A 27,307-nucleotide genomic window follows, 5' to 3' on the forward strand; every position below is an offset into this window, starting at 1 on the left:
CTCCGGTTCAGTAGAAAGCTTCGAGGATAGCTTAGCACAGGGTCCGTAGAGGGCTTTCATCCAACCAATCACCACGCGGCAACCAGAATTCGTCTCGCTTAAATCCGGACTCCTTTTTACGAAGTTGGTTTGGTTACGGGAACATCACTCATAATAATTCTCAATGCCCATTATCACATCGTGACTTGATCAATTGTCAGCCATCACAGCATATACCTGAACAGAGGCGACCGATCCCCCATCCTGGCCAACTGAGCGTTATCATAGCCCGAGACATCCATCTGATCCCGTTTCTTGTTGATGCGCTGATACGAGAACCGCAGGATCACCACGGCAATGATTCCCACCACCGCAAACCCCAGCTCCAATGAGTGTCCCAGAATATACCTGGGTGCGTCCTGCGCGCGGTAAAAGTTGGATGCCATTGCTGAAAACATTAGCATTGTAGCTTTTGTTTTTTAACGCATCAAGATACTTACCACCCGCCATATTACCCAACCCGATATGGATGGCCATTCCGGCTGCACGCTTGTAGTCGCCGGCCAGGTTGACGCTGAGCCAGGTGACGTTTCCTGGGAACGCAGGATAGATCCCTGTCTTGTCAGACGGGTGCTTTGTTGGTGGGCAAGAAACTTACCGACGACGGCGATGAAAACACCAAAGTAGACAACCCCTGGCACTCCCCGACCAGTGGAGGCAAGGACAATGATGAAGCCGATGGCAATCAGCGACATGAAGAAGAAAATGAATGGAGATCGCTGCTTGCGACGATCCGACAGCCAGGCTGATGCGATAGCCACAATGGCGGCCGTGATGTAGATCGGCACCGTGAGCAACTGCGCCGTTGAAGACTTGTACCCGAGGTCCTTGATGATGGATGGCAGGAAGTACGAGATACCGTAGAGAGGGGTGGTGATTCCCCAGTACACTGATCCATTAGTCCAACCAGTCGTCGTCGCGCAACGCAGAGGGGAAGCATACTGAACAAGGCCACGTAGATTTGCCAATCTGTCAACGCATCAAGCACATAGCGTACGCGGAATCGCGATTCCTCATGGTCGGTCCCGTCTTGTGTGGTGTCGCGCCCGGATTGAGACCGCAGTTTGTGAATCACCCATCGGCGCTCTTCCTCGGTCAGAAAGGTGGCCGTCTCGGGGAAATCGTGAATCGCAAAGGGGGCGACAAGGGCCACAGCAACTGTCAGAAGTCCTTCCAGGATGAAAATCCAGCGCCAGCCGGCATACCCGCCCACCCCGTCCATTTTCTATTCCCCGTCAGCTTCGTCCTAGAAGGGGACCCAGAGACATACACCAATCGCGTACGCGAGGAGTCCCGAGAAAGCACCGGCGATACTGGCCGAGCTGAAGAAGAGAGCTTGTCGGTACTGGGCTTTCTCACGGGGATACCACATGGTGATGTAGTAGGCGGTGCCGGGGTACAGACCAGCCTCTGCGGCAAGTCAGGATGACAAGTGCATATCAATATCGTGCGAACTCACCAGCAACCCCGAGGAAGATGCGCGTCGACAGAAGTCCCGCATAGTTGTGCACCACGCCCATCAACGTCTGTCTCGTCAGCCGGAGTTCATCCTCCGTTGCAGCAAACGTACCATGACAATCCCCCAAGAGATCATCAAAAACGGCAACCATCTCGACGGTCGCAACTTTTTGAGCAGCAGATTACTCGGCATCTCAAACGCACAGTACGTGAAAAAGAACACCGTTACTGGACATTGTCAGCATCCTCTCAACCGTTTTGAGTCAAGTTGACATACAACACCAGCTATACTCCTGCGACGTCAAGCCCAAATCCTCCACCAAGCCTTCGATCTTCGCGTTCCCAATATTCCCACGGTCCAGAAACGCCAATAGATACAAAACAGACAGCATGGGAATCAACCGCAGATCCATCTTGCGGAGGACCCGTTTCTCCTGCTCCGGCGTAAAGTGGGGGATTTGCTCCGCATCCTGCGTGTGTTTCTCGCTGACGGAGGACACGGGCGTTTCGGCCACGTGCTCGACCCCCATTGTGGTGGGTTTTTCGATATCGGTGTCAGTTGCGTACATAATGGCTTATAGAGGGGGATGCAACCGTAGTGATGAAAGAAGGAAGATGCAGGGTGTCGATCTACTTATATCGATGGATTCCCGCTTCCCCATGTTGATCGCTTACCCCAACTTTTACCCCAGACTGTGGGGTGTTCCCGTGGGCTGGATTTCCCAATGGTTCTGACGGGCCTGTTCCGCTGCCTTGCTGTCATTCCACTGCCCAGCCTTCGAGGCCTTGCGGTGGCGTGGCCGTAAAGTTAGATACTGGTATGCTTGGTGCTGATAGGACTTTAGATGCGATTTACCAGCCACTGCCCGGGTAAGACTCGTATTTATTCAGCATGGCATGATGGGTTCGGTGTCTATTTTTCTATTGGTCCGAATTAATTTCATATTCTACTGTTTAAGCTAATGCTAAGGACATCTCATATGCATCCATACTCCGTGTTAAAGCCGTTGTGACTGCAACTGTTAGTTAGAGCAACCCCAGAGGACCGACAACGTACCTGGTCCATTAGCAATAATTCTCCGAACTGCTCTCCAGACATCCACAGCAGTCACAAAGGGTGCCACAGGCCAATACTCGCGAATCGAGTTCTCAAACCCCCGAAGCACTTCCCGTTGAGGCGAGTCCTCGGGCTGGTTGTCCATCACGTCAATCGCCCACTCCGCGATAACCACCCCTGGAAAGTCAGTATAACTGCTATGAAGCAGCGGATGTAGCTTACCGCATGGAATAGCGACCATGGACGTTTGATTCCGCCGGCTAATCACCCACGGAATCATAGCCGCGCGCGCAAAGGCAGCCGCTTGGACTAAATCACCCTCCCGGAGGACCTTTCGCATGGCTGCAAACTGCTTGCTGCGCATGAGGTCCATTGTCTGCCGGATGTCCACGACCAGGGAGATGCGCAGATAATATGCAGCCGGATAGCAGAGATGATTGAGAGCCAGGTTCTCCATACTCGTCCGGTCATGTATCAGGAACCATTGATCTAGAGCATGCTGCAGGTATGAGTTGATCTCGACCACGTCGAGAACTGCTTCCCGTCGGAGCCCATCGATGTAGAGTAGCAGCCCGACCACAAGACAAAGAGAGGCCAGGCCGTTCAATGGCTGCGGCCGACCGAACAGCAGGGCCTCCACATTCTCTGACCAGCTGCCCGGCGATCGACTTCTCGGGTTCTGATAGAGTACATGCCATTGGACGGCTGAACGAGCATTCCACAAGGTCTCCGACCATGGAAATTCGATCAGACTGAATGGAAAGTCCAGAACATTGACGATTGGCTCATATGCCACTGACCACAACCCGCTCACCACAATGAAGCACAAAATTGATCTACACAAGATCAGCAATGTCGGCCCACGAGCGGTAGGCATAGCTTACCTGCGGTGAGATTCTCCCTCGATGTAACTCTTCCATTTCTCCTCCACTGTGGATGCCTGATCGACGAGATCCATTGCCGGGCCAGATTCGATCACCCGCGCAAGATTTATCAAGCTGTCGAGACTGCCGAGGGTAATGTCGCTCTCGCTAGACTTGCCCCCCGGCAGACCAAAGACACAGTTCAGCAAGAGCGTGGTGAAGATCCAGATAGGTATAGTATTGTTCTCGCGGGTATAGAGCGTGTTCAACTAGAACGGATCAGTTCTGTGCACAATGCAGAAACGAATTCGAATTGCACCTACGTGATGAGCGATAATACGACGGGAGGCCTCGAACAGCATTTGGCCCACCTCGGGTTCGTCACAGTACATCGCTCCATCGGCGAGAACTCCAATAGCAATCGCTACTCTGTCAGTTAGATACACTCGAAAGGGGGGAAATGTTTGTACCTGGTATTTGATAGATTTCCGACTTCGGATGAGCAAACGGAAGGTTCTTATGGGGTATCTCGAAGAACATGTGCCAGTAGCGGTAGAGAGAATCCATCTCGGGGATCTTGAAGCGATGGGAATATTCTTCGCCCCCGGCGACATTGATACTCTGAGCGAGTCAGCAGAATCCAGTATTCGTATCCTCAGACGCACCCTCAAGCCCTCCAGCGCTTTCTCGATCCCCAAACGGGCAGTCTCATTCCGATCATTTTCAAAGATCGCCTCGCTTTGCGGTGTACTCAGCCGTAGCGGTGTCGGAAGGCTCGTAGATAACGGAGACCTATTCAATGCCGAGAGCAGCGATGCGAACTCCAGCCCGCTGGGCAGTTTCAGCCACGGGGGAGTCTCGCTTCCTGAAGGCGTCTGGAGCCGAGACTCGCGGCGCCGATCGGAGATCACAGAGTACGCATTTTCTTGGAACGCAGGACTACCTGGAGCCCCGGCCAAGTAAAGATTCTCATGTCGATGTGTCTCTGGCGCTAAAGGAGCGTGCAATGCTGGTCCCGGCTCCTCAACAAAGGAGGGGAATGGTGCTCGACTGGGAGAGTCACCTTGAGCAGCATCGACCTGCCCTGATGAGTATGACTTCGGCTGGGTGGCTGCCGATGGCTCTGATTCGACAATTTCCGGCAATGGAATGCTTGAAGTCGCGCCATGGCGGGTGCGTTGATGGCGGTCATGCAATTCCTTTCGGGAAAAGCTCTCCCCGCAAATTCGACAGCGAAAGGGTCTTTCCTTGGTGTCTAATTGACTGTCAGCAAGAATGGACCAAAGGCGTTTGACGGCGAAAAGCGCCAAGACGTACGCCTCCTCACATGGCGCTTCAGGTGTTCTGATCGCTTGAAGCAGAGGCCGCAGTAAACACAACGGTGGGGACGGGTCGGGTTCTCAGAGACAGTCGACATGCCGGTGGGGTTTAGTCTCGAGGTGCTCATGGGGTGGACTCTGATTTTGATCTCTTCAACCCCAGGATCTTTCATCCTTTTTTCGCCAAGGACGAACATACGAGACGTAACAAATCCTGCGGGGGCACCACTGCGGGGGTTGACTGACCCACACGTCTGTGCATGGACACCCAGATGTAACCTTAGTACTCGGGAGCCTTCGAGGTTTTCCAACTCACATTCTTGAATTGTTTCCGTTACAAGGTCTTACAAGATTCTTGATAGGTGGAGATGAATGCTATAATGGTCGTCCCATTGGATCTGCCTCGAGCACGTACATGAGAGCGCTCCCCCTCGGCGTCTTCATACTCCGCGACTCGACAATCAAATCATGTACGAAATAAGTGCTGTAGTAGTCCTTACCATCTTCCTGGAAATCTCCTCCCCAGGTAAACGGCCCACTCGTCAAGATGACCCGTCTCGGGTCCGAAATGCACAACAGCCGACACAGTTCCATCCGCAACCTCGAGATAGTCACCGCGCCCTCCCGCGCATCAGGATGCAGAACAAACATAATCTCCCACCCATGACGATTCACCCGTAATCGTTCCGTATCGGACGGCTCCCGGAACGTCCACCCAGCGCTCAGACTGTGGTCGCGCGGGGAAGTCGACGATGCCGAACCCCGAGGCATCTGGCCCTGTTGCCGGTCAAAGGCATCCCGCTCGGCAATAAACGCTCGCCGCGCAAAACAGAAGCCACATTCAGGGACGTGCGAGGTCACGAGCTGCATTTCGAGTTCCGCGCCGTCGAATAAACAGGTATGTTGGATGTTGGTCTCGGGGTTCCTGGTGCGGAACCAATACACGTCATTTTCGCGTAAGAACCCGGGAAGCATCCGCACCAGCTCCTCATGCAGGAGCCGTCGGCAGGTGCATCGGTGGGTGATTTCTACCGAGTACATTTCCCCTTCGCCATGGATGATGCAGTTGGCGATGTTCATGGCGGGGAATGTGAATTGGTGGTCGACACGAACGCCTGTGCCACATGATTAGCCTCGCACAAAAATACAGACTTGAGCTGTCAATGATGCGAGTTACAACCATTGGACAAGATAATACCCATGCGTAATGTGACCCGCTCCTCTGGGATGGCATTGCTGGGGTAATGGGGGATTGGCTCAAGAATAGGTGATGGTCGGGTGGGCAGATAAGCCCCAGAGGGAGTTGCCATCATTCATGATGGATGGGGTCGACAAAGGGGCAGAACTGGATGCTGTTAGGCAAGATAGCCCCAATCGCTCTTATGTGGGAACAGACGCAGAGAGGCCTTTATTACCCCACCCCAACACTGAAGATGTCCGAGGCAAGGCACAAGCCAATCAGAATAGGACAAGGCGCCGTATCACGTGGCTTTGGGGTAAGCCATGTGGGACCGGCGGGTTGTGGGGTCTGCGGTAGTACTCCATATGTACGGAGTATGTATTTACAATACTATTGTATCATGTGTATCATGTCGAAGCGAGATCGCTGTGATGACCCCAATGGCGCTGAACCTTTTGCATGGCTCATTCTGTACTTATAACAATTTCTGGTGTCTGCTTCGTCTCCGGTGCTAGAGTTTGCATCCTCTATTTCAATCCCCTGAATAAACCCTCCTAGGCTACCACAATACATAAATATGATCTCAACAGCATGGGTCGAGCCTGATACCATAGCCCGCCCTGTCGCCGTAATAGGCGGCGGCGTTCTGGGGCGTCGACTATGCATGATGTGGGCAGCAGCCGGGCACTCGGTTCAGTTGTATGAAAAGTCCCCGGAAGTCGCCAGTTCAGCCATAAAGTATATCAACGACGCCATGCCCGAACAATGCACCAAGCTCGGCACTGAGCCAGGGAGTGTGTTCCTCGCCACCTCCTTGCAGGATGCAGTCCAGAACGCCTGGATGGTCATTGAGGCCATTCCAGAGATCCTCCCCTTGAAAATTGAACTGTTCGGCCACCTGGACCAACTCGCCCCACCGGACTGTATTCTGGCCACCAACTCCTCCTCGTACAAATCCAGCGAGATGATCCAGCAGGTCACCCGGAGATACCGCGTGTGTAACGGACACTACTACATGCCTCCGGACCAGAATCATCTCGAGATCATGACCTGCGGATACACGGATCCCTCCATCATTGCATTTCTGATGGAGCAGTCCGCCGCAGCGGGATTCGTGCCCATCCATGCCAAGGTTGAATCGACAGGGCTGATCTTCAATCGGATATGGGCTGCAATCAAGCGAGAATCTCTCCTAGTGATGGCTGAAGGGGTGGGAACGGCCGGAGATATCGATCGACTGTTCAAGGGTTGGTTTCATGGGGAGGTTGGGCCGTGTGAGATGATGGATCGGGTGGGGTTGGATACGGTGTACAATATCGAGAAGCATTATGTGGAGGAGAGAGGGCTGGATGCGAAGCCTATCGAGTGGCTGAAGGAGAATTACGTGGATCGAGGGCTTCTCGGACGGAAATCTGGGAAGGGATTACTGTCTGAAGAGAGCAATGGCCACGCTCAGTAGACGAGTGTATGTTTCGTAGTTTGGCTCATAGCTAGCTCCAACATGGACTTGGACAACTGAGCCTCAATTGGAGCATGCTCTCTGTCTCTCTTGTCTCCGTATCATGATTCAATCGGAATGGCTAGACGAGGCTTGAAATCAAGAGCGAACATACTCCATACTCAGTTGATCGGTTCGTCAAACTGCCTATAACTATGTACCCTGCGGTGTGACAGCCCCATCGAACTCGCGACGGGACCACCGGTTCCTACGGCGCTCAAGCAGACTAGGAGGCGGTTGGAATGCACTGGGAGTAGTAGCTGTTGTAGGAAGTGCATGTGGCTCCTGTAACGCAGGCTGTGGGCCCAGACCATCCACTGCCACCGCACTGCCCGTAGACCGATTGAACTGAAGTCGAGCTGCCCGCCGTGGTCGTAGTTGTGGTCGTGGTGGCCCTGGTTGTCGTGGACAGCGTTGTAGTGGCACTGGTAGTCGGAGCACTACCACTGCCAGTTACCGGCGTTCCCGACGCAGTGATGGTCGAACTGGACTGCACAACTGACACAGCCCCGGGAATGAGCGTGGGACCCGGCACTATATACGTCGAAAGCGCGTTATAGATATTGACCAGAATGCCCGGATCTGTGGGTGAATAGAGCTCTGTGCCCTTCACACCCGAGGGCTGCGCGGTCCCCGACCCTGTAATCTGAAGGTTAAAACATTGGGGGTAGTTCTGGGCTCCATTCTGGCTGCCGGCTCCATGCAACGCAATCAACTCATGTCGAAGAACATAATAGCCCGGGGCAATGGTCGGAGGGATCTCCACCAGCCACGAGTTGTTATCCGCGATCAACTGATCGTCACCCCAGACCCCCGGTGGGTTTGAGCCGTCCACCAGCCCAACACCATCGATCTTGAAGAACTCCAGAGTCGTCTTGTCTACCGTCTCGCAGCTCGAACCGCACCTCGCCAGGTAGTCGATGACCTATACCCAGTTAATATCATCCCCCATTTGCTTGATGAACATTTTGGCTTGCTCGCGTCACGGCTCCGTTATTGAGCATACGCCGCCGCCGAACGAAGAGAACATACTGGTCCATGGTGGGAATCTGGCCAAGCGGTCCATTGAATGGATATTTTGTCGCCCGCCGCAACCACAGCATGCCCTCGCGCGTTGGTGGCGTTGAGATGACAGATGATATCGTTCGTTCCATACGCATCTGGGGAGATGAAGCCATTCGCCGTGTTGGGGGTCTGCCACGCTACCACCACCGGCGGATCAGGATTGTAGGGATCCGAATCAATATTCCATCCGCGGTACGAAACCCCGTTGATTACGATGTTTGTAACATGACCATGAGCTGTGACGCGGGTAGTGAGGAGAAGCGCTGCAAGCAGCTGCGTAGATTGAACGTGTCTCATGCTGAACGGTGATAGGAGCCTGTGCAATCAGTGGAATTGATAGCCAAAAGTGATCTGAAGTGGATTCTTTCCAGTCGGAGGAAGAGAGGAATTTGGTTGGAGTTAGCTACAAGAGAAAGGCTTTATATAACAACTCTTCGTTTTAGCCGGCATTACAGGAAGCTGAACTGGCAATTTCATCCGTTCCAGGGGCTAGAGCATCACATGCTGGGTGCCAGAAGGGAATCAAGTCCATGTCGTCCAGCGACCCAGTAGGATCGGCCGTCTAGGCGCCTCGTTGAACGAGATAGATTGCGTACAAGTGATACAGCATGCAATCGTGGCCTAAACGCTGCAAGTACAAATTTGCCGGAGAATATGCAACAGATATCAATTCATATATCGTCGGAAAGTCAGACGCGCCCAGGGCTCGATTTTACCACCATAAGGACGAGAGAGTCACAGGATAGACACAAAGACTCCACGTTAGTGTCGAGTGTCACCGACAACGACAGGGATGTTCATGTGCCGAAGATAGATGGATATAGTCTGATTCCCCGGAAAAATCCTTGCAGCTGTCGGCTGTTCGTGCATTTACTCTCCATCCTCTGCAGGATACCCTGTTGCGTCCAAACTCAGAAAGGAAAGGTCCAGCCAATGCTGACATTGCCCCGCAGGTTGAAAGCCCGGGTATTCGGTACCCCTTGCCGGCAGGCCTGAAGAAACTCTTGTGCTTCATCCCTCTGTCACAGATGCCGTGGTCATATGAGCAAGGTTGGGGGGGGGGGAGGTGACGCCATTGCGCAATACAGGCTATTTAATTGAATCTCGTCATTGCAACATCTCTGGCTAGCATGTCTTCGTGATAGAATAACTCATCGTCACCTGTTCTATTCCACAAATGACGATGCTCGTCCACGCCGTGGCTACTGGTGGACTAATTCTGACGCTGGAAAGAGTCATCAGACCGGGCACGCCCCTCGAGGTTCAGCCTGCAAAGAAGGCTATATGGAAGAATGTCGATGCATACTGGATTGATTTTCGGGGTGCGGCCGTATCCCGAATTCTCGTTTAGTGAACCTGCAGCTCATCTATACCATCCGATGATATTGCCGCACTCGTATCTCAGTCGTATGAATAGTGCTGCCATGGCCCATGTTACGATGAACGCACAATGCAGGCACTTCAGATGTCCTAGACTATAGAATACCTTGATTGTCACAAAGAGAAGTTTGTAGCCAAGTTGGATTCATAGCTGCAGTGCAGGTGCCGTTGAGGGATGAGAAAGAGTCTAAGAAGCACAAGCATCGCTGAGGACACAGGCTGCATTTTGGACAGCCACGTCATAGGCTTGCTTGATGACGAATAGTGGGCTTTAGGCAGATAGCGCCTACTTGCTTGCTACTTTGCTACCTATATTCTAGCAGCCTTCAGTGAACATGAAGATACCTACATATTCTACACTTATTAAATAAGAAGTCATATTTGGGCAGACGCACATAATGGCGCGTATAGGAGAAGTGGTTTAAGCCTATATCTATCTTACTTCTACTCCTTATCCCGAACTCAAACAGAGCAGACAGTATACAACCTGATGGGCGAGGATTGGTCCTCGCTGGGATTTGTTAGGTGATTTGGCTGGAATACACTACTATGCTGCTCTGCGTCCACTCTCTCTCAGTATAATCTGCATATAGAATTGCAGTGCAGGCTGAAACGCCGAGCTGCCTGTATGAAATCTTTGTAGAATATGAAACAATTCCGTACAGTGAGGCAGCACTTATAATAAGCTCAGTCAGAACTGCCTGCTAGCCCGGCTGCGTCCAAATAACAGGCAACTGCTGGCTATCGGGTCTCCAGCACTGAATATCACTTAGAATATCAAGCCTGGCGTTTCTGCTTCCCACACTTGGTCAAACATTCCTCAACCTTGATGGCCATGGTGGCAGGAATAGCATGCCGGACCTTGTCAATATCCTCACCAGCGATAGTCTCCCCGAATGTGGCAGCAATGACATCATCGCTGAACGAAAATGTCTGTGCAGCGACAATGCCCACGGCAAACTCATCCGAGGTAAAGGCTGCGGTGAAATTGGCGGGCTCACAGTCTGGGTTCACTTGCGTGTGAAACGACCCAGCCGGAAAGACAGTCAGCATGCCAGGGCCGAGCTCGGCACGGATGACCCGTTGGTGGCCTTCAGAGTCAAGGACCCCCGTCTCTGGAATCATTTCAGACAACACGCGCCCCGATGTAATGGCGAAGAGCTCGGTTGCACGAGGATGCAGGTGCAGGAAGCTCATGCTGCATGCTATGGAGATACATTAGCGTAACTCCAATAAGTCGAGTCAGTTCTAGTCAAGCATACCTGGCAACTGCGAGATACTGAAGGATGCACCCGTGCCTACCAGGGCCGGAAAATTCTGGCTGGTGGCAACCGGCAGCGAGGCTCCGGCGAAATTGAAGACAAAGTCTTCATCCTTTGGGAGGAGCTTGTAACGTTCGATAGCGCTAAAGAATCAGATCATTCGTTTTGCACCATTGAGACCATGTCAAGGTACCTACGTGTCTGCAAGTCGCAGCTGAGCTGTCAAGCTAAGTTCCGATGTCGAGCCCTGCGTGATCGGTTGAGGTGCTGTCCTCGCCAAAGGGACAAGCGAGAGCATCACCGCGACGACGGAGTGCAGGGGAAAGTCAGGAAGCATGATCGTTGTTGGAGTGGGGATATTGAAAGGATGTCTTGTTTTCGTTGTAAGTCACAGGTGGTGATAAATTATATCGAGGAGGCATGAGGGTCTTTCTATATACATGTACTGACATAGTCTTCAATCATACCAAACTAAACTACCAGAATGGATTCCAAATAGTATCCCTTAGCCTTGTCGTCGTTTACTGCATATACGCATCAGAGTAGCCCAATGCAGATTCCTATACGCACTGCTCAGCCCCCTCGGTCCGACGGCCATCGTAGGAATGACTGTCAGCAAGTGAATATTGGCGTATCAGGGCTTGGATAGTTGTGGATTGGGCGTATTAGTAATACGCCGTGGCTCAGGTCTGTCAGCCCTAAGATCGAATCGATCGACCCCCAGGCGCGCATCTTCACAATGGAGCGTGTCATGGCTTGTAGATAGTGGCATGCAGTAGCATTGTCGGCATTTACGACAGCGTAATTCTAGAGTCGAAGTCTGGCGGATCTGGGCCATACGGCGCTGCTTTGTAATCTTGCTACCGTGCGAGACTACTGCAGCAAGACCTGACGTGAGCTTCTTCGATCTCTGTGAGAAGGACCTCAATCTGGTGATGACGGGCTCGAATATAAAGGTGACTGACAGCGATGAACTGTCTGTCCATTTCAATATCGTCAACAAATACTTTCGAGAACTACCAAAAATCTGAACAGATTCCTTGACGGCAGCCACAAAGGTTACGATATTTGCATACCTCCAACACTTCGCTATCCTGGTGCTCGAAGTCAGATTGGTTGCGAGTCAAGCTATTGTAACTGCAGCGACACAGTCGACCGGATGGAATGCGAGTTTCGAGCTCAGCCAAAAGCAGCTCGAGTTGGCCAACCTTGACAAGCGGCCAGGGCGCCATCATCAACACTATCACCAACTTTGACCGGTCTCAGCTTGCCAATGGTGGAGCCCATGAGGATGACTTCTACAATGTCCAGGGCCTCCCCAGGGACCAATGGCCCACAGAGCCTGGGAAAACAGTCAAGCTCCAGGAGTTTACGGATCCATCACCGTTCTCTATCCCAGCAAAGACAGCCATGTCCCGTATCATCTATAGCACGACAAATGCAAATGGTACTCTGGTCCCTGCTTCCGCCTATATCCTGTGGCCGTTCCAGCCAAAAGCTCTCCGACGCAAGGCCCAGAACAACTCTGGGTTATCATCCGCCCCTGTTGTGCTATGGAAACATGGAACCTCGGGCTTCTACGCCAATGGAGCTCCCTCAACACACCGTGGCCTCTTTTACGCGGACATTGTGCCTTTTGCACTGGCCGAGGCTGGATACGCTGTTGTTGCCCCCGACTATGCCGGCCTCGGCGTGGACGTCTCCTGGGACGGAAGTCACATTCCGCACCAGTACTTTGTTCGCGAAGCTGGTGCTCACGATGCTCTAAACGCCCGGAGCGCAGCTCGGGGGTCCTTTCCTCACCACCTTTCCAGCGATTACGTTGTCATGGGCCACAGCCAGGGCGGCGGGGTTGCCTGGGGCCTGTCCGAAATTCTCGCGCGCAACCATACCGATAACCAATTTGAGGATGTTGGAAAGGGCTATCGCGGCGCGGTTCTCGCTGCTCCGCCAACCGACGCGCTATCGTTTACCTCTGCAGGGTTCCTAGCGTGGATTGCGAAGGATCTGAACCAGATCTACCAGTCTTTCAACCTGAGCGACTGGTTCACGCCACTTGCTGTGAGTCGAATAGAACTCCTGGATCAGATTGAAGGATCCCAAATGGTCACATTTGCCATGTTCAGTCCTGAAGAGGCGGTCTTGCAGCCTGGTTGGCACGAGACTTGGTACGCCAAGGCTTTCGAGCAACTCACGAACCCTGGAAAGCGGCCCTTCAAAGGACCGATACTTCTCGTGCAGGGCACCGAAGACCAAATAGTGTCATACAGCTCAACCAAGGCTACAATGCAAGAGACATGCAAGCGCTACCCGGGGGATCTGGAACTTTTGGCTGTACCCCAGGCAAGTCATTTCGCCGCCATCAACGCGGCGAAGCAGACCTTGTTGCGGTGGATTGAGGATCGGTTCGAGCACCGACCTGTGGACAGGCATGGTTGTGTCGAGTCCCAGTTGGGTAGTCTGTTGTCTCTTGAGTACTATCAGGTGCGTTCGAATTCCTTTCCGCTCTGGGCTGGGGAGTCACACTGGTCTTATGAACTACCGACTGCATTGTGATATTGACACTTGGGACGGGAGGGAAATGACGCATGAATTAAGTTGATCAGCTGGAGAGAGCCCTTAGCTGGGCCATTCGATATCACACACTCTCCTACTACGAGGCTCGACGTGGAGTCATATAATACGCTCATACCATGCCATGCCACAGCTCTCATCCGGAATTGTAAACCCCTTGTTGACTTTGTTGGTAATCAAACCCTCAAACAAGCGCGCATGAGTAGTAATTGGCGTAAAATGATTAATTCAAGATCTACCAGTACTAGGCACTGGGAGTTAGCTCCCGTTTAACTAAGTACATGGTCTCGGGCCACCATGTTTGTCCAATATCTGCTGACTGGCTCGGCAGATCCTGGGTCTTCATGAGTGATACAACCTGGCCAAGCTCCCACTCTCCAATATCTCTAATCCACCAAACGCCATCCAATAACATAACAAGGACCAGCCAATGAGCAAAAATATCCATTGCTAGTAAATGCGTCGCGTCAAGCAGCGGTACCTCCGTCCCAGGTGAGTCTCGTGTCATCCTATTCTCAGCCCTCGTCTCCGCGGAGGGCGAATCAAGCACCGACTGCACCAGATTAAGATACTCCGCCGGTGCTTTGTTCAGAAAACTCATGATGATCCGCCGGAGTATCTGCGGCGACTCCATCGAAGTGACACTGATCATGTATCTTGCGACCCATGGTGAGACTCTACATAATCCGCCACCTGATTTTGGCTGATATCCTGGTGGCTCGACGGCTGTGCTACCTTCTCTTCTGGACAGAGCTGCACATGCACATCGCTCAAGTACGGATACAGTTTCCAAGCACGCCTGTAGCTGCAGTGAGTCGGCGGCACAAAGTTCGGACCTGTTGAAAAGAGCGGTTGCCAATTCCGCTCTCCCGCGTAGGCTCTCAAGAGCTTGAGTAAATGTAGACGCGACTAGAGGCAGAAATATGCGCTTCGTGTTCTCGGACGGACCATCCTCTGGTGATAAACCATCTGTACTACAAGAACCCAGACTCGGTGTTTCCGACCATGCATCTAGAATTGGGCTGGAGGTGGCGGTACAGGTTTCATTTGCGGCAGCCACAAGACCGTTGAGAATTGCAGTCGACGCTGTATGGGCAGCGCGTGTGAACGAGATCCATTGTGAGTGTTGCGGAAGCACCTCGTTTGGCAGCCGCTGCCTACACTTTTTTGCGGCGGCGGCAAGATGCACCCGGATAGAGTGGCTAGCAGAGGCGTACAAGACCATCAATGCTGCGTTTGCAAGAACATGATCGTACGAATCTGAGTTCTGCATGGTCGCTTGTATGTGCCGTAGGGAAGCCTGGTGATGGCGCTCCGCAAGCGCAAGTAGCTGCTGAATCTCCATTAGGGCCTGGGGCGCCAGAAGCGCTTCGGCTCGCTTAGCTATATCGTGCGAATTGCAGGCTGCTGCCAGGGCTAACAAGGATGACATGACCACGTCAGAACTGAAAGCGAGATTTGGCACCCCTACCGACAGAGCGTAGAGATCGAGATCATCCACAGGTATAGATCTGCAGGTGTGCGAGAGGTAGTGGCTCAAGAGACCGAGTTCTATCGTATCAAGAGTACCAGGAGTGTGCCTAGTGTGCCTATTGAAGGGCGGTCTTTCTTCATCCGTACTCAGACTCGAAAAGGAGGCAGTTTGGCCACCAGACAAAGGACTGGGAACCGAGAACTGATCACTCGAAGGTGCTAACGGCGCGGCACAGTCCGGGTCTACAGTACTGGGAATTGGTGGGGAGACAGACACACTGGAAGCAGGGAGTTGAGTCAATCCCTGCTCCATTGGCACGTTGCCATCACTGGAAGGGTTCTGGTACCGACATGTATACATGCCCTTGGTACATCTGGAGCAGCTCGGTCTCAACTCATCGCACTGGGCGATATAATCAGAACACTGCGGGTAGAGTCGTCGAGAGGGAGAATCGATCTACCTTCTTCCGTAGGTGCTTACATCTGAGGCAACCGCCCCTGGATTTCTTGTGTGTTTTCCGAAGTCTGAAACCGGTCGCCTGCAGGTCCAGGAGCGTCGTATTGTCAGCCATATTGTCGGCGCCACTAGATTTCGCGAATCAAGAAATCGGCATAAGGGGGAATCGGGGCGTATCAACCAAGTCGTGTCAGAACCAGTCCTCCATGTCTGTCGAAAAACCCTTCGGTGCAACTACCGAATTGCAAGTCGGGACCCGTATTCTTTGAGGCTGGGAATGCCTCAGCCCCACGAATGATGACACTCTCAAGGAGAATCAGCACTAATGTACTTTGTACTTCAGTCATTCGTGGGAGGCAAACTATTCGCCCCCGGCTATTCCAAATCATGTCCGAACTTACATTAGCTTCTTCTGGCAGCCGTTGAGTTTTGTCATTGTTTCTCTGCTCTTTAGTCAGTATAGTCTCAAAAGATCATCTTTCCTGTCATCGTCTTCTTACCAAGTAGTTCTTACTCATCTATCTCCTCTCTGTCTTTGGAACTAGTGTCCAGATTGACACGGCCTCTGCTAAATACCGGTGGAGCATCCTCTGAATGGCTGCCCAGAGAGGCTGAATGCCAGCGCTCGTGATGATCCCCTCCTTGGCACCAGTAACTCCTCGTTTCCCTGACAGAGTTCCTTGGAGATCGTCTTGACTACTCCATATTTCCTCGGTGTCTTCTGGCAATAGCTTGTCTCTGATGATCTTGATTTCCTCCCATGGCTGAAAAGATAGCAGACACCTCTGCGGTGCCCTCTGCAGAGACTGCTGCTGCGTCTGGTGGTGATTTTTCTTCCCCCACCGCGACCGACGGGACAGAAATTGCAAGGAACAATGACGTCACGGTAGCGGATCAGGAGAATGCAGCTCGTCTAATCCAGGTACGGAGTACGTCTTCTATTTAGTTTCCATAAACAGCATTGGTTTGGTTGCTTTTTGAGTGTTGTACAAATGTTTGACCTTACGAGGTAGAGGACTTATCGCGGATATCGAACGCGACGTGAACTACAGGGGTTGGGGCTGAATGCAACCGCGCGATGGTCTGAGGTAAAGGCCCTTTTGAGGATCATACTCTGACAAGACTCCTTACATCTTCTGTTCAGGCTTTGAAAGAAGCAAGATGGCGCGAGCTCTATCGCCCCTCCGTTTCGCCAGAGAGCGCAGGCACAGACGCCTCAAAACAAGTGCACCAAAAATGGGAAAGAGTCGTCAGCGTCGCCATGCAAGCTGGCAGTGATGACGGCAAGTTCAGGAACCTGAACGAGCCTGATTCATCAAAACTGCCCACAGCTAGTCCAGTGGGTACAGGACGACCCTCAGAAAATGCGCCGGCGAATGCTTCTTCCACCGCCAGGTCGCGATTTCCCCATTCATTTCCCAGACTTCACCACGGAGTGCCGTCTGAGAAGAGGGCCAAGATGATGGACCAACGGTACTTTCTCGAAATGGTTGATCTCAAGCATCGTCATGGCAGCAACCTGCGCAAGTATCACAATTATTGGATGAACTGTCCCTCAACCCAGAACTTTTTCTACTGGCTTGATCATGGCGAGGGGAAAGACTTAGATCTGCCCGAATGTCCCCGGGCGAAGCTGGAGCATCAGCAAGTGCGCTATCTTAGCCGGGACGAGCGGCTGAATTACCTGGTCACGGTAGACCAGGCAGGTCTCTTCCTCTGGGCAAAGAATAACGAGCTTGTGTGCACGGATAGCACCCGCTTCAAGGATAGTCTCAAGGGTGTTGTGCCGGTTGCTGAGGACGCGCCACAGTTCAGAGGTCATTCCGAGTCTGGTTATCCGGTTGCGTATGCGTCAAGCTCGTCTTCCGTATCAACTCAGTCACTGACTGATGAAGACTCAGCGGATGATAGTCCCAGCGAACAGATCAACCAAGGTTATGAGGCAAAAGGGATCCACAAGTTAGCCCAGATCACACCGTCGGTGGTACGCGACCATTTTGCTCGCAAGCCTGCAAAGAGAAAGGACATGTGGTTATTTGTGAGGCCACTTCTTCCTATCATCGAGCACCTAGAGCGACCCATGACTGACAAGGACACAGGTCGCGGACACTTCATTTCGCCTGTACATCGGTATCAAGGAAAAGGGGGCCTTCCAACATTCCTCATTCCTACGGGGGGCGCGCGTTGCGGCGGCAGGTTTGATCAAGATCTGGAATGGTCAACTGCGCAGTCTAACACCTTTGAGGTAAATTAATATATCCTCTCTTCGCTCTCGACAGATGAGACGGCAATAAATACTTACGTTTTAAGTGGCCACTACCGTCCGCCGTCGGCCAATTTCCACGCCTTCGTTCACGCCTTGCAGGATCAAGGTGTGGATATGTCCCATGTTTCCATCACAAAATCGTACGCCATCCTTGCAGGCATGGAGGGTTACGTTCGGACGAAGCACGAATTGCGAGCTCTGCATGAGACGCTGGATGGTTCAAAAGAGAAACTTCTTCACAGGCGACAGAATGATAGACATGCAGAGTCGGATGCACGGGTGTCGGACGAAAAAGCCATCCATAAAGACCAGGCCGAATGTCCATCCGCAGTGGCTGATGAAGAAAGCTTGAGTGTGCACGATAAGAAAGGGGACGGGCGGACGTTGCCTGCAAGGGTGAAGATCCACCAGGCCTCCGCTTTGCAGGATCCGATAAACCCCAGTGGTCGGCCTGCCACCATGCCAAAGATGATCAATGATACCCAGAATGCCTAGATATTTGACGTTAGAACTGCCATGGATATTGACCCCTGTGATCAGCCAAAGAGTCATCGGCCGTAGTCATCTCAATGAAAATACATAAATCTAACTATTTCCTTGAATAGGCCTTTTTCTATGCTGTATAGTACATTGGCAATGCGCCTTCGGAAAGATTAGGCTGTGATCCCGTACGACATATCTGCACCTCTCGGCGTCAACCTCACCGAGCGAAGAGTTAAAAGCAAAAACCAATTCGGCCATCGTACCAGTTGAGATACGCGCGGAGCAATAGAAAGTGCGTCCCAGATCTATCGGTTTATGGAAAGATGATCCATGCTACGGATCAGGGTCTCTAGACCTTCGGCCCTGAATTCAGACCCTGCAGCGGACTCGTTAGGTACTGGGACATGATGCACGACATAGTCTGCAGACAGGGAGGAAACATCTGTGGCAGTCCAACGAGTGGTGTTCAGTTGCTCAAAAATCACGGTCACCCTTGTGGGTATGAGCGATTCGTCGACTTTGCTCGCCCTGAGTACAAGCTCAATCGTCCTGAGAAACGCTGTGCACAGCCTGCCCCAACCAAGACTCATATGCCAGAGACCCAGAACACAGCTCTCCAAGATAAGACTCCATTTCGGCTCCTGGGGTGCCAACTGCGATATTGTATGGACCCCTGCCAGGCAGAAATAGTGAAGGAATACAAGAGGACTTGACTTCCATCCGTGATATTGTTTGTACTGCAGAGTGAGAGACCCAACAGTATCTAGGGCGCGAGACTTTACCCTCCAGGGATCGAACCATGCCAGATTCGATTCGTCATTGCGTGTCACCTTTGAATATAGAATAAACATATCACCTAGAAATACAAGGGTTGCTTGGTAGTATAAGCTAGTAGGGACCGTTAGGACTACTTCTTAGAGATCAGGAATGCGGTTGAGGGACTCACTGCAAACAGAGTATATGTGGGGTTGTATTGGATTGGGGCATCAAACATGACGGCAGGCTGTTCATCCAATCGCATAACTTCTGATGTTGCTGACGAGCGCACTGCCAATCGTCGCTTGAAATGCCGGTCTTCGAAAATTCAATGCCCGCTATAACAATCTCATGAACAATCATCACGAGAGCGCTACGGTAGCAGGCAGCAGTGTAGTAGAAAGGCTGTTGAACTGGAAATCTAAAGGGGTAGGGGCTCCACTCGGCGCCTTCATCCAGTACTGCCGCCTCGTCTAAGGAGAAGCATACAGCTGGCGGCTGCTTCCACACTGGCATCTTCCTATAAACCTGTGCAACGAGCCTACAGGCATGTTAGACAGAGCTGGAGAGGTATTGAACGGAGTCCGGAAGTTCTTACGCTTGCACGTCGAATACGGCCCAAGCGACCAGCTTATGGCATTTTGATATTGGGCCGAGCTCATCGCGGTCCACGTTGCTGTAGAGATACGCCGGTGTCTCGCAGTGTAGGTCTAGTTTGTGACACAGCTCTGCGCCGTGAAGGATGTATTTCGTTCCCAGTCTATCGATACCCAGAGTACAACAAAGGATGCCAATCAAGATACTGGACTGCGCAACTGGGAGATTCAGCTGGTCCTTCTCGATTTGCCAGAGGCGCTGAATCTCAGCGTACAACTTTTTGCCAAGCGATTTTTCCTCTTGTCGGTCGGTTATCCGATCCAGACGGTAGGAGGAGCTCTGCATCAAAGTCAGCCGACGGATACGACGATGGAGCGAGTGACATTACACAGCCAAAAAAGAGAAGGGTGTGGACCAACAGCGGAGAGCAGAATTTCCTGGACCCACTCGCTAGGTCCCTGAGAAACAGATGCTGCTCAACAAGTTGCCATGTGGGATTTTCCCACGCAAAATAGAGCGAAAGAAGATGGCTTGCGACTTCATCGTCCACAAGAGAAGCCCAAGCTCGAATGCCCTTGGTCCGCAGTTGCGGTTCATGGCATAAGTGCGACGTCCTACTGCCACCCCTCCTCGCCCATGTCATATGCATGCGATGCAAAGACAGTCCAGGGTTTGGCGGAGAAGGCTGTTGCTCAAACAGCGACTTCGAGCCGAGGAGTGAAGAGAATAATTCTGGTGAAGCGCGAAAGTGTTTCTGTCACGACTTTAGCACGGCCAGACACAGGATAATAAGAAAGCGCGCGATAGGGGCAAGTGGAGAGACTAACATGGAATATCTCCTCAATGGAGGTGCGACCGTTTTCAAGGCTTTCCTCGTAGATCTGTCGCAGCACTGATTCGTAAACCTTGACCTTCGCTCGGGCACATTCGATCGCAAGCTGCTGTCTTTCGCGTTTCGAACCAGAATAAGTACAGGCGGTCTTCAGTAGCCGACACTGTTTGCAGATCGGTTTTGCGCCGTCACACTTGGTTTTGCGCTCACGACATAGTTCACAGGCGCGCGGTGTGCGTTGGCGGCTGGTTGGGGTCGAGCCCGATCGCGGAATGGGAAGCTTAGGTGCAAGCGGAAGCGCTGCAAACCTGCTGCGTCCTATGACAGAGAGTTGTTGCCCGCTAGAACTCGAAGGGCTTGGGAGCTGATCGACAAGCTCATGCGATCTACTGTTGGTGGCAGTTGAATACATAGTTGCGAGAGACGTGGCATCTTTGGCCACGATATTTTGCAGCGGTTCCAGCGTGATTGGAATTGCGATTCACTCAACAGTGGCCGCTACATATTAGACAGATCTTAGACGGTAATTCGATTCAGATCGACTTTGCCTTTGGATACTATATTATACAATCGTCATCGCATTGAGGATTGCCGATTGCGACAACGATGGTTGGATCGGTATGGGATAGGTGCAGGAACGGACACCCCATCACAGCCAGAGAAAAGACTTGCGTTGAGATCTGCCAAGCCTAAGTTCTAACCCAGCTTACTACATCATTCTCATTTTCAGTACAAGTCATTGGATCGGACTTGGCGACGATTGACCCGTTGACCCTCGGGGAGATTGGTGCGGTCCACTCTTGACTCGAGCTAGAATTGGAGAAGAGAATAAGATTGGAAAACAGAGGACGGAAGTGCTCGCTAAGTACTTGGGTACGGCATGCCATTGGGACAAAATTGAAATAACGTATTTGGGTCATGGGGATAAACAGACATTCATGATTGTCTGCCCACAATTAGCACCAAAGTGTTTTTAGATTTCAGTTTCTCTTCCCTTGGTGGATTAATAATTCAATGCTACCTAGTAGGGGTTTAAATCATTATATAGTACTAGTAGGGTTTATATCAGTAGTAAGGATTTGAAATTACTATATACTAAGGATTTCAAACAGTTTAGATTACTAATTCACTATACAGTAAGGATATTAGATTACTATGGACAAGGGGTATATTGTAACCCTTGTAGAGTAGAATAAATATGTGGAGAAATTATAGAGGAAACTACCCACTAGTATTATTTGTTTGATATATAACCCATTTCTATTCAATATACAGCGATTCGAACCATTCAAAATGCTTCATATATACTCCGTAGTGATTCAAACCATTTGATGATTTGAACTATTTTATATCCCTATATAGTAAGATACCAAATGGAACTTCGCACAGGCATGTAATTCTAGTTAGGCGGAATTACTTTGTACTCCGTACTTGGGAGTCGCACGTGGTTGAAAAGTGGCTCCAGTTCGCCTTCGCACGATTCTACACCAGGCTTTGTTCAAGCGCGTCAACGAGATCATCGATCGCGCAACATGCGACTGCAAAGAGCAAACCATCTTTGGTTGTCTAAAGGAACTGCGACGCATTAACGTCTCGCCGCTGGACCTGAGCAGCAGTAAAGCAAGTGTTGCTCAAATGCCTGACTGACTGCGACAATATGATGAGACAAACACTCGCTCTCATGCCCTTTCTTCAAATGATACCTCGGATAATCAATCGCGCCAACGCCCGTGTTGTTCGTGCTGGCTTGACGGACAGACCATCGTCCACAGTGCAACCGCGCGGGTCTCCAGCTATTTTGATGGTCTATGCCTCGATTGCATGAATCGTACGAAGGGTCTTCAGCTCGAGGGAAATAAAGACCAAGACTATTGGTTTCATAACCAATGGGAAGAGTCCTATGACAGCGGCTGCCGCATATCGCACCGCGAGCCCACCGGTATTTTAACTTCATGGGACGCAAGGAGAAGCGGGGCCTTATTGCCGAGTAGGCGTCAGCCAACATACAGTCAACACTTGGATCCGCGGAGCAGGCATATTACTGAGGCTGTCTTGTGAGGACTTTTTAAGAGGCTGTCGCAGCTGGAACTGGTAATATCTAGTCGAACCAGTTTTGCTTCGCGTCTCAAGAAAGTGCTGGGGTTGCAGGATACCATTGCCATGGTGTTTTGGCTGTATCTCTTTGGGCGTCGTTCTGAAAGAGGACAGCCTGCATTTCGCCGTTTCCTACAGAAGTCTGAGCAGACCAAAGGATTTCTTCGTTGCATTAGTTCTTACAATACTATCATAATGCACAGCTTAATATGACATTTGACAATAACATCACCGTAAGTAGTAGTTAAGCTCGCGGCGTCAACGATATGAAAATCCCTCGGGATACTTAGATACTTTGTGGAGTCAGATGGCGTCTGATATCACCCATAGTCCAAGACTCATGACTCCAGTCCGACATCTTTAGCGCGTGATTCTCTCTGCACTTTGAGACTTGTCGACCATCTCATTGTTTGCTCCTCTCTTCCTACTCGCTTCGCATCGTTACCTCATAGAGTCCGCCTCGCCAGACCTCAAATAGGAAGGTCGGGCGTGATTCCTGCAGAGGGCGAATGACTTGGCAAATAACTTTAACCAGACGTAAGTTTAGCAATCGAGCCTCGTGTCGATGGCGTGTACATGATATGCAGTGATACCACGCTAACAATCCCTTGCTTCCCAGTCTCACCGATGATCGGCATATCAAGAGTTACACAATGGAGGGGACGGGCTATTCCTAAATATGCGCTGATCCCTTGCTAGACTGAAATCCATCGCATACGTGCCTTTGCCTACATGCAGACCGAAGATGTTCCTCCTCACCATTGTCGCCGTCAGCAGTTTCTTGGTGCTGCTTCTCTATAAAATCCTAATCTCCCCATACTTCCTCTCACCCCTTTCGAAAATCCCCAACGCGCATTTCACAGCACCTATCTCGGACTATTGGATTGAACGAAAGCGGCGGTCTGGGGAGGAGGTACTGACCATCTACAACCTTCATCGCGAGCATGGGCCTGTCGTGCGCCTGGGACCCAATGAGCTGAGCGTCAATTCACTCGGGGGGCTCCATGTCATCTATACCGGTGCATTCGAGAAACACTCTTTCTACCGCGATACATTTGTCAATTTCCTTACGGATAATCTTGTGGGCATGTTACCCAACGATTCTCATGCGCGGCAGAAGCGAATGCTGAGCAAGATTTACTCCAAGTCGTATCTGCACGAGTCGGTAGATCTTCGCAATGCTTCCTCAATTATTCTTTCGCAGAGGCTTCTCCCTGTGTTGAAAAATGCTGCGGAGAAAGGCGAGGCGATCAATGTCTTGCCGCTGTTCCAAGCTGTAGGGATGGACTTTACGTCTGCGTTTCTGTTTGGCACGGCCAATAGTACGACGTTTCTTTTCGATCTCCCGGGATGGAAAAGGTGGCTGGTGGAGTACGAAAGATTCAAAACCTTGAGCGGGAAAGAGCGGTATTTGGGCTTCATTGAAAGATGGTGCCTGTCTCTCTGCAGCAGAGTGCAAAGCAATGAGCATCCTAACGACGTGCCGGTGGCCACAAACCCGGTCGTGTACAGTCAGCTCCGCCAGAGTCTGGAGAAGCATCCAGATCAACGACCTCTAGATCTGGCACTTGCATCGGAACTTCTCGATCATCTCGTTGCTGGACACGAGACCTCGGGAATCACCTTCGTATATATGATGTGGGAGCTCTCGAAGCGGCCTCGGCTCCAAGCTGAACTTCGGCAAGAGCTGCTCACCTTATCGCCATCTTTGAGATATCCATTGGTGGAGTTGGGTGATGGCAGCCTTCCACTTCTACCATCACCGGCCGCTATCGACTCTCTCCCTCTTCTAGATGCCGTTGTCAGAGAAACGCTGAGAGTGCACTCGCCCGCGCCTGCTCCGTTACCGAGAATCACCCCCTCGTCATCAGAAGGTATAGCAATTGAAGGATACGATCGCATCCCCGGTGGAGTCAAGGTTAGTTCGTCCTCCTATACGCTACACCGAATCAGCGAGGTCTACCCTCAGCCTTTCGAGTGGCTGCCAGAGCGCTGGCTAGACCCAGGACCGGGAAAAATTCACGACATGCGGAGACTCTTTTGGCCGTTTGGAAGTGGAGGGAGAATGTGTCTGGGTAGTAATTTTGCTTTGCAAGGTACGGCGCCCTTCCGCTCTCTCCCTTTCCTCGCAGCATACTCAGAGAGTGCAAGCTGACCGCATCTGCTGCGCGTTGAAGAGATCAAACTTGTCATGGCGGCGGTTTACTCCAACTATACCACGTCTATCGTCGATGATGAAGGCATTGAGCAGGATTACGCTTTTATTTCATTGCCCAAAGGACGGAAGCTGATGTTGAAATTTACACCTGTGAAGCTGTGAATCATCTGTTTGAATCCATAACGTCTCACTGATTGTGCTCATCCGGCCAGAAACCGGCATCATTGCGAAGGAGGGTTGTTTTAGCCAGGCTCAATTAACTTTTCTATCCCAGTGACCAAATGGAGCTTGAATGGTCGAACCGCCCAAGGCCCAGATCCTAACCATGTTCCCATTTATGCTCCATCGTGGCCAAGAGAGCCGCGATCGGCTGGTTAAGTCCTGAGACCGTTGACGTTATCATTTCCATGGCTTTTCGAGCTGGCGTACCGGCAGTTGCACCAAACCTTTTCGAAGAGTTTCCCAGTTCAGTCATTGGCTTTTGACCAAAATAGAATCATTACTGAACAAGCAGCTTTGCGATGGAAATTGCATTGGATTATTTTCTCCGGGTATATACAAAAGCATGTCCATATATGAAGGTTCAAGTCTAGATACAAACCATCATGACGGGGATATCCAATCCATAATCCTCATCTTTTTCTCTCAAGTTACTACCATGACGCCTGCATCACGTAATTTCTCTCTCCTCCGTTGGGCTCCCATAAAGACCTTAAGCGTGAACGTCCTCCGGAATTCCCCTGGGGCGGTACTCCGTAAAGTTTTCCGGCCAGAGGAACATCTTCTCTTCCTTTGAAGGAGTGGCGGCGATAAACTGAGGAACCTGATGCAGATAATTAGCGGACGTGACAAGAGTGTTCCAAGGCTTTGGCCGTACGGATTGCTGGCTGGAGATCCTTCTCCACATGTTGGCACGTGGGTTGAACCGAGCTGGAGTTCCCTGGCCTTGGGTCGTTTCCTGGTCTTCTTTCATGATCAACTCCATGTTCTGCTTGATATCGGTGAATGTCTCAAATGGAATGTACGAGATGTTGTTTTCCTTGCAATACTCCTCGAGGCGAAGCCCCTTGCGCGCGAAGAGAACATCGGCTTCACGGGCAGCAGGAAGATCGGACACACCGTCGCCAATGAAAACGATCAGGGGAATTTGGCCATCAATGCAGTACTTGGCAGCCTCGGCGCGACCTTCCTGGACCGAAAGGGCCTTGTCATGGCCCAGCTCGGTGTCATGTCTCCAGATCGGTTTCCATTCCGATCCGTCCGATTTGATATCGGCGTCATTTGCAACAATCTGGATAGACGACTTCACTGATCGATCAGCGACATCATCCAGGCAGCGGATAGAGGGCTATGGCTTACTGTCTGCTCTCCCAAAAACGTCTCCAGCACTCTGCGCAAGATGGGCTTCAGTCCTGCGCTGATCACATTGAAATCGATGCCGTTGGCAATGCAGAACTCGTGAAACTCCTGGAATCCAGGATCGATCTCGAGTTCCTTTTCCATAACTTCAAACCCGTCTTCAAAGGGAACTCGTAGAGATCCCCACATCTCCTCAGACACATCACGGAATGACCGCTCGCCGGTTTTGATCTGTTCATCCAGCATTTGGCGGCGCTTCGTGCCGCATCCCAGATTGTCGAAGAGAATATGGCCACTGTCTTGCATAAATATGGTGCCATCAAAGTCTGGGAATAGCAAAGAATTAGCAACCAATCAACGCTCCTATTGTTGTCATAGTCATAAAACACAGGTTTAAGATCGACAGGGGCTGAAGCTTGTGCTGAAAGCTGGGGCTTGCGAACCTGAGAAACAGACAATCTTTCTTGTTTTGTCAGGCATGTTTTTGTCCTAGTCTGACAAGCAACTGGTAATCGGGTCTTGGGATTGGTGCATTAAAGTCGCAACGAATTGGTCACAGATATCTGGGGACACCATCTTGGTCAAATATGTTTTCGAAGTGGCGATGTAAAGTTGCTAGAATGGGATAACAGGATATGGGATCACGCAAAAGGAAATGACGTCGTCAGCTCTCTTGCTGATACTAAAAGAGTGGAATTCAACAGACTGGGCCTGGATCATGCTGCTCGACCTCTAAAGGGTCCAAGAGTCAATTCTCATCCTCCGCCAGTCGGTGGAGCGGAGCTGCTTTACCAAATGCATGATTGGCCAATGCCGAAATCGCGTACTGCAGACCTGTGCACGTGTTCCTTGCGCCATTCCTGAACAGGTTAGATCTGACTCTCGGACTAATCTTTGGCCGCACAGTTGAGCCGAAACAGGAAAAGTTCGGGAGAGTAATAAAGCCATTGTGGCAGAATCCGACGTCATTGGGTATGATGATCTTGATGATGCTCCGATTCCTGGATTGCCAAATCAGATTTCCGCTTGGTATTTGATCTTCTGTTAAGAAAAGAGCCTTGAGCTTTTAATCGGAGTCCTGTGCCGTCATCAATCTCATTTCGTCAGCGTGGTCAGTGCAGACAATAATAGACATGA

General features: G+C 51.3%; 11 protein-coding genes across 11 annotated transcripts; 4 read left to right on the forward strand and 7 right to left on the reverse strand.

The window, feature by feature from the left end:
* Positions 1–123: 123 nt before the first annotated feature.
* AFUA_3G03820 (allantoate permease family MFS transporter) lies at positions 124–2,066 on the reverse strand (the record flags this gene model as incomplete). The annotated part of the gene is made up of 8 exons (XM_743609.3): positions 124–427; positions 480–593; positions 638–928; positions 982–1,264; positions 1,298–1,449; positions 1,499–1,565; positions 1,610–1,725; positions 1,775–2,066. The coding sequence occupies 8 exons, from the start codon at positions 2,064–2,066 to the stop codon at positions 204–206; spliced, it is 1,539 nt and encodes a 512-aa protein (XP_748702.2). The 3' UTR covers positions 124–203.
* Positions 2,067–2,451: 385 nt separating this feature from the next.
* AFUA_3G03852 (C2H2-type zinc finger protein) lies at positions 2,452–6,049 on the reverse strand (the record flags this gene model as incomplete). Its single annotated transcript, XM_001481549.1, has 10 exons — positions 2,452–2,510; positions 2,555–2,731; positions 2,777–3,390; positions 3,439–3,686; positions 3,741–3,841; positions 3,888–4,038; positions 4,083–4,672; positions 4,735–4,874; positions 5,191–5,851; positions 5,917–6,049. The coding sequence occupies 10 exons, from the start codon at positions 6,047–6,049 to the stop codon at positions 2,452–2,454; spliced, it is 2,874 nt and encodes a 957-aa protein (XP_001481599.1).
* Positions 6,050–6,287: 238 nt separating this feature from the next.
* AFUA_3G03860 (3-hydroxyacyl-CoA dehydrogenase family protein) lies at positions 6,288–7,597 on the forward strand. The gene has a single exon (XM_743613.2). It carries the CDS (start codon positions 6,494–6,496, stop codon positions 7,373–7,375), a length of 882 nt encoding a protein of 293 aa, XP_748706.1. The 5' UTR covers positions 6,288–6,493; the 3' UTR covers positions 7,376–7,597.
* A 43-nt stretch (positions 7,598–7,640) lies between these two features.
* Positions 7,641–8,776, reverse strand: AFUA_3G03870 (putative endo-1,4-beta-glucanase; the record flags this gene model as incomplete). The annotated part of the gene is made up of 2 exons (XM_743614.1): positions 7,641–8,339; positions 8,447–8,776. The coding sequence occupies 2 exons, from the start codon at positions 8,774–8,776 to the stop codon at positions 7,641–7,643; spliced, it is 1,029 nt and encodes a 342-aa protein (XP_748707.1).
* Positions 8,777–10,577: 1,801 nt separating this feature from the next.
* On the reverse strand, positions 10,578–11,458 carry AFUA_3G03880 (germin family protein; the record flags this gene model as incomplete). The annotated part of the gene is made up of 3 exons (XM_743615.2): positions 10,578–11,064; positions 11,122–11,264; positions 11,319–11,458. 3 exons carry the CDS (start codon positions 11,456–11,458, stop codon positions 10,637–10,639), a joined length of 711 nt encoding a protein of 236 aa, XP_748708.1. The 3' UTR covers positions 10,578–10,636.
* Positions 11,459–12,285: 827 nt separating this feature from the next.
* On the forward strand, positions 12,286–13,677 carry AFUA_3G03890 (putative secretory lipase; the record flags this gene model as incomplete). Its single annotated transcript, XM_743616.2, has 1 exon — positions 12,286–13,677. One exon carries the CDS (start codon positions 12,286–12,288, stop codon positions 13,675–13,677), a length of 1,392 nt encoding a protein of 463 aa, XP_748709.2.
* A 221-nt stretch (positions 13,678–13,898) lies between these two features.
* AFUA_3G03900 (Zn(II)2Cys6 transcription factor) lies at positions 13,899–16,011 on the reverse strand. Its single transcript, XM_743617.3, has 2 exons — positions 15,630–16,011; positions 13,899–15,571 (listed from the first exon to the last, which is right to left on the reverse strand). Exons 1-2 carry the CDS (start codon positions 15,738–15,740, stop codon positions 13,940–13,942), a joined length of 1,743 nt encoding a protein of 580 aa, XP_748710.2. The 5' UTR covers positions 15,741–16,011; the 3' UTR covers positions 13,899–13,939.
* A 41-nt stretch (positions 16,012–16,052) lies between these two features.
* Positions 16,053–18,507, forward strand: AFUA_3G03910 (IQ calmodulin-binding motif protein). Its single transcript, XM_743618.3, has 5 exons — positions 16,053–16,547; positions 16,639–16,713; positions 16,770–17,663; positions 17,725–17,870; positions 17,936–18,507. The coding sequence occupies exons 1-5, from the start codon at positions 16,386–16,388 to the stop codon at positions 18,384–18,386; spliced, it is 1,728 nt and encodes a 575-aa protein (XP_748711.2). The 5' UTR covers positions 16,053–16,385; the 3' UTR covers positions 18,387–18,507.
* A 172-nt stretch (positions 18,508–18,679) lies between these two features.
* On the reverse strand, positions 18,680–21,584 carry AFUA_3G03920 (putative C6 transcription factor; the record flags this gene model as incomplete). The annotated part of the gene is made up of 5 exons (XM_743619.2): positions 20,555–21,584; positions 20,116–20,481; positions 19,729–20,066; positions 19,321–19,671; positions 18,680–19,262 (listed from the first exon to the last, which is right to left on the reverse strand). The coding sequence occupies exons 1-5, from the start codon at positions 20,969–20,971 to the stop codon at positions 18,680–18,682; spliced, it is 2,055 nt and encodes a 684-aa protein (XP_748712.1). The 5' UTR covers positions 20,972–21,584.
* A 1,546-nt stretch (positions 21,585–23,130) lies between these two features.
* On the forward strand, positions 23,131–25,181 carry AFUA_3G03930 (cytochrome P450). The gene is made up of 3 exons (XM_743620.2): positions 23,131–23,190; positions 23,273–24,749; positions 24,831–25,181. The coding sequence occupies exons 2-3, from the start codon at positions 23,399–23,401 to the stop codon at positions 24,971–24,973; spliced, it is 1,494 nt and encodes a 497-aa protein (XP_748713.1). The 5' UTR covers positions 23,131–23,190; positions 23,273–23,398; the 3' UTR covers positions 24,974–25,181.
* A 126-nt stretch (positions 25,182–25,307) lies between these two features.
* On the reverse strand, positions 25,308–26,863 carry AFUA_3G03940 (uncharacterized protein). The gene is made up of 4 exons (XM_077804314.1): positions 26,614–26,863; positions 26,171–26,496; positions 25,689–26,114; positions 25,308–25,634 (listed from the first exon to the last, which is right to left on the reverse strand). The coding sequence occupies exons 1-4, from the start codon at positions 26,648–26,650 to the stop codon at positions 25,524–25,526; spliced, it is 900 nt and encodes a 299-aa protein (XP_077660470.1). The 5' UTR covers positions 26,651–26,863; the 3' UTR covers positions 25,308–25,523.
* Positions 26,864–27,307: the final 444 nt, after the last annotated feature.

Source organism: Aspergillus fumigatus, chromosome 3 (genome assembly GCF_000002655.1).
Source record: "Aspergillus fumigatus Af293 chromosome 3, whole genome shotgun sequence".
Classification (NCBI taxonomy): domain Eukaryota; kingdom Fungi; phylum Ascomycota; class Eurotiomycetes; order Eurotiales; family Aspergillaceae; genus Aspergillus; species Aspergillus fumigatus.

What these genes read in the sequence shown, in the direction of transcription:
- AFUA_3G03930 (XM_743620.2), top strand. Translation starts at nt 23,399, where the DNA reads ATGTTCCTCCTCACCATTGTCGCCGTCAGCAGTTTCTTGGTGCTGCTT. An exon ending in TAGTAATTTTGCTTTGCAAG is followed by an intron (nt 24,750 to 24,830) that starts GTACGGCGCCCT and finishes TGCGCGTTGAAG; the next exon opens with AGATCAAACTTGTCATGGCG.
- AFUA_3G03900 (XM_743617.3), bottom strand. Translation starts at nt 15,740, where the DNA reads ATGGCTGACAATACGACGCTCCTGGACCTGCAGGCGACCGGTTTCAGA. An exon ending in GTAAGCACCTACGGAAGAAG is followed by an intron (nt 15,572 to 15,629) that starts GTAGATCGATTC and finishes TATATCGCCCAG; the next exon opens with TGCGATGAGTTGAGACCGAG.
- AFUA_3G03910 (XM_743618.3), top strand. Translation starts at nt 16,386, where the DNA reads ATGGCTGAAAAGATAGCAGACACCTCTGCGGTGCCCTCTGCAGAGACT. An exon ending in GAAAGGACATGTGGTTATTT is followed by an intron (nt 17,664 to 17,724) that starts GTGAGGCCACTT and finishes ACAAGGACACAG; the next exon opens with GTCGCGGACACTTCATTTCG. An exon ending in CGCAGTCTAACACCTTTGAG is followed by an intron (nt 17,871 to 17,935) that starts GTAAATTAATAT and finishes TTACGTTTTAAG; the next exon opens with TGGCCACTACCGTCCGCCGT.
- AFUA_3G03940 (XM_077804314.1), bottom strand. Translation starts at nt 26,650, where the DNA reads ATGCCTGACAAAACAAGAAAGATTGTCTGTTTCTCAG. An exon ending in CGTTTTTGGGAGAGCAGACA is followed by an intron (nt 26,115 to 26,170) that starts GTAAGCCATAGC and finishes CGATCAGTGAAG; the next exon opens with TCGTCTATCCAGATTGTTGC. An exon ending in GGATCTCCAGCCAGCAATCC is followed by an intron (nt 25,635 to 25,688) that starts GTACGGCCAAAG and finishes TATCTGCATCAG; the next exon opens with GTTCCTCAGTTTATCGCCGC.
- AFUA_3G03860 (XM_743613.2), top strand. Translation starts at nt 6,494, where the DNA reads ATGATCTCAACAGCATGGGTCGAGCCTGATACCATAGCCCGCCCTGTC.